This window comes from Rhea pennata, chromosome 1, assembly GCF_028389875.1.
Source record: "Rhea pennata isolate bPtePen1 chromosome 1, bPtePen1.pri, whole genome shotgun sequence".
Taxonomy (NCBI): Eukaryota; Metazoa; Chordata; class Aves; order Rheiformes; family Rheidae; genus Rhea; species Rhea pennata.
Genome location: NC_084663.1, coordinates 188,005,110 through 188,013,754, shown reverse-complemented (window position 1 = coordinate 188,013,754; position 8,645 = coordinate 188,005,110). Strand labels below are relative to the sequence as shown.

The 8,645-nt window shown below is 38.3% G+C and overlaps 1 protein-coding gene across 1 annotated transcript in view; it reads right to left on the bottom strand.

The window, feature by feature from the left end:
- Window positions 1-370: 370 nt before the first annotated feature.
- The window catches only part of FOXO1 (forkhead box O1), a 63,895-nt gene continuing 55,620 nt past the window's right edge, over window positions 371-8,645 (bottom strand). The window contains exons 2-3 of the mRNA XM_062567071.1: window positions 4,971-6,327; window positions 371-4,602 (exon numbers count right to left, since the gene is read on the bottom strand). Coding sequence (XP_062423055.1) covers window positions 4,984-6,327 — 1,344 coding nt within the window. The 3' untranslated portion in view covers window positions 371-4,602; window positions 4,971-4,983. The remainder of the gene's footprint in view (window positions 4,603-4,970; window positions 6,328-8,645) is intronic.

Below are 8,645 nucleotides of genomic sequence, written 5' to 3'. Positions count from 1 at the left end.
TATAGCTGCAAAAAAGAGCAACGCTGAGCAGGTTGGCCTAGATAGCGCAACCATTTGGCAAAGAAAAAGAAAAAAAAGTACTTAGAGAAAGTGTGTCCTTCAGGAGGGAAGGAGGGGCGGAGGAAGAGAAGAGGCAAAAAGGAGGGAAAAGAGGGCCAAGGAGACTTTGTGAACCATCTCATTTAAACAAGGGGAGTGGAGGAAAGAGAAAAATGTCTCTCCAGAGCCAGCTCCCTCCCACATTCAGTAGCATTAGGCTCTAACAAGTAATTTGGACTAAAAGACTAATTCTTTCCTGGAGTTTGATGGATGTTAGCGGTCCATTTTTTCCCTCCTTAACAATGTATTACATAACATTCTGATACACTAATTACCATCTCATGTCATAGCAATTTTATTAAGAGCTTATACTTACAAATACCCATTCTGAAGGGATTTCAGGAATTTTGCAATTTTCTCTGGACTAGGCTTCTTGAAGCCTGGGCAACAATGTTTGATGCTGCCTAAGGCGGCTTCCAGTAACAAAGTGTCTCTGCACAGCATCTCTTACCAACTCTAAGAGTCAGGCATGGATTCTTCTTGCGTTTAGTCTCAAACTCTTGTAAACAAGTTACTTTTAGCACACTATGTTGCGATAAAACACTTACAACACAGCCCTGTTCAGTTACTGTACCTGATACCGTTCCAACTCCACAAGCAATTCCAAGAGAGCGAAATTCCTTTATATCAAGACACGGAAAATTTGTTAACGATTCCGCAGTTAGTGTTTGCTCGTTAATATGGAATCGTCTTGCCAGACAAGACCCGGTACCACGAGGTATTTTTCTATACAAAATTGCTAATGCCATCAGGATTGTCCAAATGGGATCGCCATCATCAGAAAGATTACGCAGTAACGAAAGTGATTACGACAACGTCTGAGTAGGAGGATTACTGATCACAAGCAGAATCCTGGTACAAATCTCATTCCCAATATACAAGAAAGGACACAAAACCCTTTAAACATAATTTATATACATTTATGGCTTTATACAACAAACTGTAAGGGATTGTTCTCTTGTGTCTGTAAAAGTACATCAGGCACTTTTTTTTTTTCTGAAAATATCCATGTACGAACTTAAACTCTGAAATGTTACGAAGAGCAGTGAAGCGCAGAAGGGCTGTCACACAGCTCACAAACTGAACTAGCAGTATGTACATGCCAAATCTCTCATGATATTGCTCGTTTGCGGAACATCCTCAAAAAGGAGGCCAGTTTTAATGCCAGGTAATGTTCTTTTTGTTTGCAGAAACCATGCAGCATTTTACACAATGATTAACCCCCCCCCCAAAAAAAAAAAAAAAGAGAGAGCAAAAGAGAGAGAGAGAGAGAATACCTTATTTAAAATCAGTCATAAATTAAGGATTCTAAAAATTTCATAATGAAAATAGGAATTTCAAATCAGTAAAATAATAATAATAAAAAGAGTACTAACATACATCCAGTGGTTTAACAAGTGCAAATTTTATACTGTTTTATAATTGGTCCAATTTTAACTTCTCCTCTTCTTAGGGATGCTCTGTTGACTTAAGCCAATAATAAGCAACATGATTTTTGCTTTGAAGTGTAGGCAAATTGTCAGTTTATCAAAGCAGAGCTTTCCAATTAATGCATCTACTACCTAAACATATATCATATAGCTATATTATGGAAACAAAACATCTTTATATTTAAAATATCTGAACAGCTCTATAATACAATAAATTTTTAATAACAGTACAAACCAGAGAAAAGTCAAAAACAAGGCTGCATAGGTAAGATCATCTGCACAACTCACAAACCAATCATTTACAACAATTCTGACAAACTAAGTTACTCCAGAAACTTGGTATTTTTACTGAAAAAGGATTTATTACAAGAGGTCACATAATGCTTGTTTTCAAGACAGACAATACGCCCTTCATCTGACTTCACAGTATTCCAAAATTACAATTGAAAAATATTAGAATGGAACCACAGAGAAGAAAATAAATGTGACCACATAACCCAAAACATCTGATTATCTACAACTCTTTTTCATAATAATTAAAAAGGGCTTCCTACAGATCGTGGTAATTAAGGAACTGCTACATTTATGTTATTCATAGTTATAAACGGAAATGAAGAAAATATCTGAATACAGGAAATTATACGGTAGCAGTAAATAATAAACAGGCGGTATATTGTTAAATGTAGCATGTTCAGCTGCAATCCCATGGAGCTTAAGGTTAAATACTGCTTCCTTTGTGCATAGAGGTGAATTTTTTGACTGCTTTGGCATATGCATATCAGTGCCTATTTGCAAGCAAATTTTTTGCACGTGCAGCAAAAAGAAGGATCTTCAGAAACCCATTTGTGAGCCCCCTGCTTGTTCCATTGCCAGCATATGCAATCAAGTCTCGGAGACTATTAATTTTGGTGGTGAAGATGCTACTAGAGGTATCTGCCAGTAAAAGCAGGCCGCTTTGCGGAGGCTACAGCACTAAGAACATTTCATCTTGCTCAACAGAAGTTCAAAGAGAGATTTCACAGTGGGAGAGATCCTATATCACAGGACAGCTTAACATCAACTTCTGCAACTGCTGACAAGCCTAATAAGATATCTAAAAAAGTAGGTCTAGCTGTAATTAGGAGTGATTTAAGCCCAATAGGGAGCTAAATGCTAGCACATCGATAAATATACTGTAGAGATTTAGGAAAGTCGTACTAGGATCATTAAATACATGGCTTATTAGTAAACTTTGCTTTCTTGGCACATTACACTTCTTCCTCCACAATACTCCATCACTGGAGGGAAAATAAGTTTCAGTTAGAACATTCTCCAGTTGCGGGCCATTTAGACAGAACAAAAATCAGCAAAAATACTTATTTCTCTTCCTCTTCCCAACAGCCAGTCCTAGCACAAAAACTCTTCATACTATCAGTGCATAAAAAAAGCTTCAAAGATTTCTGTAACACAAACGATGGGCAGTAACCAACAAAAAGACAAATGAGGCCAGTATTCCACACACCCAGGAAAACCACATCATGCAATTACAAAAATACAGAAATCAGTTATCCAAGACCCAAATCCTGAAAATGCTCAGGTAGTTGCCAGTGTGCCGACTCAAACAAGAGCAAAAGCTTTTCACAGAAGCAAGGCCTCTGTCATAAATTCTATCCCCTATCCTAAAGTCCTTATATTTGTATAACTTTGCCACTTACTTTTTCTTTCCTACGTCAAAAAAAAGTGATGTTCTTGCCCTGAAATAGGGGGTCACAGAAATTTCTGCCGCCCATTAAGAAGTAACACTTTCACCTCCTCAAACATCCTGTGTGACAACAGACACATTGACAGACCCTAAACCTAGCACTAATTGAGACAAATGACAATTCTGCCTCTAATTTTACTGAAATTACGAATTTTCTCCAAATGGCTCTTGAGTGCACAAACATTATGAGACCTCCATGAAATAAATATAAATGTGAAGCATTGTACAAGCATCTAACAGTGAATACTTAACACTTTGTGGTAGTCAGAGTTAAAATGATAATAGAAGCAGATGACATTTCTAAAAATGCATATATAAAACTGATTAAATATTTTCTAAACATAAAATTGTCTATATTTATACATCACACAACAAAAAAGGGACAGAAATGTTTTGTATTCAAGATACTTATTAAGCTTTTCCTTTATTAGCACTCCCAAGTGCTAGGGAAATTTATAAAAACGTGTACTTAATCCAGTTAAAATACTGTACAAAATGAAGAGGTTATGAATGCTGCCAGATCTCAGATTCTGTAATTTTTAAGTTGCCTATGTAACAAAAGTAGACTTTAATTATAAGAAAAATAGTTTGGAAACTATTCCAAAAATTATCTTAAGTCCAACAATAAAGTCATTAGTCTGACAATGAAATCCAGATATATTCTTGCATAAATTTACATGAATACAGGTAACTTATCAAATGGATTTAACCTGCTGCTTGTTTTGAATAGTCAGTGAGTTTAGTAGGATCATATTTAGCAGGCTAGTCTGTTCCCATATGAAATGTGTGGCAATTTTGAGTAAAATAAAGCAGTTCGCACTGCTGCAAAGCAAGTCCACAGTTATCTCAATTCATCAGAACACAGGTAACATCAATGAAGGTTAAACTTACTTAGGCCATGAGATCATCACAGTATTCTTACAAAAGTTTATAAACTTTTCTTGGACCAAAACCGATAGTCTTAAAAAAACAATTCTTCTACAGATCAAACTGTACAAAACCGAAAGCACGACATGATGTAAGAGTCTTTGCTGTGATTATATGGTGTAGTGAATTTGGCACTTCAGAGTAAAGAAATTTCCAATGGTACAGTTCTTATCTACAGCAGCACATAACCTGCAAACCTTGGGCAAACATCCTGTACAGGAATATACTCTCTCTGCTGCCAACTCTGACGAAAGGAAGAAAAAAGAAAAAAAAAAAAGACCCCCCCAAAAAAGCTAGTGCATGTGCACAGCTTTGTCAAGAAAATTAAAAGGGAAGGTGAAGGACATCTTTGTACTGCTTTCTCAGTTCCTGCTGTCAGACAAGTCTGGAGAATTTAACTGTAGCCTAGGAAAATAAAAATAAAAATACAATTAAATCAACATCCACACCAAAAGAGGCTGCCAATTAAAATATGTTTAAACTACCTTTAAGACAACTTAGAAGGGAAACATGTATTTAATAAATGTCAGTTACCAGTAAGATTTTATTTAAGATAGCAATGGCAAAACATCAGTGCTCCATATAAAATAGCAGAAGTTGGTGCATGGCAATCCTAATGCAAACCTGATTTACAAACTAATGAAGGACTGGAAAGTGACTGACAGAAGAGGCACTTCACATGCCAGCGTGGGAAACCACCCAGATTTTAAACGTTTGACATCTCTTTTCCCTTTAAGCTGTTTTTCAGATTTATCATAAAAAGCACAGCTTACCTCCTACTACATCCTAGCCTGACACCCAACTGTGTGTGGTTGTCTTTACGCTGTGCTGAAAACTTTGGTTAGGCAATACACTGTCAAAGTTAAAATCTAACGTTTCTCCATCCATAAGGTCATTACGAATAATCGACTCCATGTCACAGTCCAACCGCTCAATTAACATGTCGTCTAAGTCACTGGGAAGCTTTTCCTGGTGGAGAGAAACGATTCCCACCCTTCCATAGCCGTTGCAACTGTTAACAGGGGCATATGGGTTCATAGCATTCATCTGCATCGGGTGACTCATAGGCACTTGTAACGAAGTCTTCACCGTCGACAAGCGATTCAGACCTGACGTGTGTGACATGGTGTTCACTGTGTGTGACAAGGCACGACCATTAACTGCAGGTGTTGGCTGGTTATGTCCTTGGTGAGGACGGGCGTTAGGGTTCATCATTTTGTTGTGGGGTGGTTGACTGCCGTATGCTGGCATCACCGAGTTAGTGACCATCAGCACACTTTGGCCCAGTGCCCTGCCACCAGGCTGGGAAACACCCGTGTCTACTGATGCCAAGATATCGTTGTGTGGAGGAGAATCAGAAGTCAGTAATTCCTTCAGAAGTCCTGCAGGACAGTTGTATTGGCTCATTGCTCCATAGCTTGATTTACTGTCTTGAAGCGTCTGCATAGCAATTTGGGGCAAAGAGTTCATGCTAGCTTGAGCATAAGTAAATTTCCTGTAGTCTGGATTTGGTGAACCTATACTTGTGGTTGAGGATGCAAACGAGTAACCTGGTGTTTGCTGCATCAGGGTAGCAGATGAAGACTGGGTTGACACAGTCATTGATGTATTAGGTGACAAGAGATTAAGGTTATCCAAAAGATTTTCCATGTTCTCAGAATTACTCATCTCTGAAAGGCTGGGTAGAGTAGAAGTCATTTTGGTGGCGGATGATGGGTATACCATGGAGTGCACATCCCCATCTCCGAGATCATCTTGCTCAGGCAAAATAGGGGAAAGTCTTCCACTAATTGTACTAGCATTAGAGCTAGTTCTAGGTCGAAATGTACTCCAGTTATCAAAGTCATCATTACTGTGAGAGCTGGGGCTCGCTGGCCACTTTGAGAACTGTGATCCAGGGCTGTCACCATTTCCCTCTTGACCAGACTGAAGGGATGCCTTTTTCTTGGCAGCTCTGCCTCTGCTTTTTGCAAATTTGCTGTTGTTATCCATGGACGCTGCTCGTCTCCTGGGAGATTTGCCACTCTTTCCGCCCTCAGGATTGAGCATCCACCAAGAACTCTTCCCTGTTCCCTCATTCTGCACTCTGATGAACTTGCTGTGCAGAGAGAGGTTGTGACGGATTGAATTCTGAAAAAAATAAAAGTAAGGTGTAAGAACACGAGTTTTATTTCTGCTGACTTTCAAAGATCAGCCTATTCTGAGGGTACATGCGTAAGAGGCACTTCAGCAAAAAATAACTTCATGACTGAATCCTTACATACAGCTCAGTTTCCAAACACTCTACTCCTAACTGTGATCCCCAGTTAACACCACACTGCTAACTGCAATCTCCAGTATCAATCTATCTGTATAAAATGAGTTACTTAACATGCTCAAGATTACATAAGTTTGAGGAAAGACTTCCACATCAAGTCTCATAAAAAACCTGCTGTAAAGGACAGGCCTTCCACACAGTCCACTTAAACCCTTGCTTACATGATTTTAACTCTTTCAAAGTGTTAAGAGAAGAGAAATTGCTTGTCTTCTGGGCATGTTGATACTGATTTGCCTGTGTAAACATAACCTCCTTTGATTTGAAAATGTAAGCATAAGCACAAAATAGTAAAATGTGCCAGTCTGGAAATATATTTATCATCAACTCACCACTTGGAATTGGCTGAAATGAGTTTGCAGAGTTGCCACATAATTTGTCTGTCATGTGGCCTGATCAGATCTGACATTTTGAAAAAGTTAAATGAAATACTGGAGGAGTTGTTCTGAAATACACATGCCTCATACAGAAGAAAATATATATCAGATAGGCAAATCTCACTGAAGATATGGTTATTAGCTTCACTCTAATGAGTTCAAACTGATTGCATTTAGACAAAGCAAAGTTCAGGAATGCTTGATTCTGTTTGATGGATCTTATAATGGGATCTCATCATGTACATCCCTAAATCCTGCCAATCTGCCTGTGAGTGTTACCACAGAACTTCAGTGAGGTTCTGATTAACTGTGCTATATGAGAATATACATACAGAAAATCACCTGAGGATTAAGTTCCAAGTTGTATATATAAGCATCACAAATTGCCTAAGAAATCATGAGGGAGAAGGAAATGCAAACAACAGACAAACTGCGTTAAAACTCAGTCTTAAAAGCATCTTTCCTCTTCAAAATTACTATATTAATATGCAAAATTGGCTCTTTAATAATGAGGGTAGAAGATGAAGGTATCTTGTCCTAAGACTGACTACCAAAGCTTTTCATTATGTCACAAGTAATGTTACATGTTTTGTTCTTGAATAATGAAAAAAAAATCCAAAACTTCAAAACCAAAAATTAAAAATCCAAGCCCAAGAGCTGCCAGGTTAACAAGAGATTATCCTTTGCAATATCAAGCTGCAGATAAACATTGGTTTTGGTCATGTAATTTCTTGCAGAACACAGGTAAAAAACACAGTATCTACAGAAAAGTTGTCCCAAATTTTGAAATAACAGCTAACAAGAGGCCAGAAGTTAGAAGACTGTGGAAAGAGCCTACTACAGATATTGGTAGGAGGGCAATAGGTAGCATAATCTACAAGGTTTGTACTAGGACTATGATTTTTGAAAAATAGTAGAAGGGAACCACAAAGCAATGCATGAAATTGGAGATATCAGCACAGGAGTAGCTCGATTCCATTTGTAATCATTCCGAGCAGCTTCTCAAGAAAAATCTAGGGGAGCAGAAATCGAAAGATAGATTCTGGAGGGCAGAAGAAATGTCCATCATGACCAGAAGTCTTGCCAATCACCTCAGAAACCAAATTGGCTGCCAGATCAACATAACCCCATACTGCCTCTTCTTCCTGTCTGCTTTCCTACCATTTTCCTCCAATCTATCTTCTCTAAGCTTTTATTCTGATCCCAGGACTCACTACATCACCGAGCAGCAAAACAACAGGATGAACCAACTCACAAAGATTTGCCTGCCCTGTGACTCAAACCAGCTAGTTTTGCTGTATTTCCCAGCTCCAAGTTCCATCTGTAACAGCAACATTTCCAGAAATGCCTCTTCCTCCGCCTTCCCTACTCTGTGTATTTGCATACATATGCTTTCTCAAACACATGAAAAACAAGCATTATTCAAAATCAAACTCCATGTGCGACACTAATAATTTGACAAAACAGACGTATTTCCCCATAATGTGAGGTTTCATTCAAAATTTCAGCTAGTTTAAAAAAAATTTTTTTTGAATGCTCTACTGTACGTATTTTTTCACCTCGTGTATTGCAATCAGTACTGATTTCCAGTGTGTGTGACAGTACACATGCCAAAGGTTTTGTCTCTAAAACTCCTAAACATTTTTCTTCAGAAGATCATCTTCCCTCGTTCCCTGTATATCCAGCTGACAGAAGAAAAGGAGCAACAAGAAGGAGTCATGCCAGGTGAAAACAGTTATCTCAGAGAGCCTGACTGA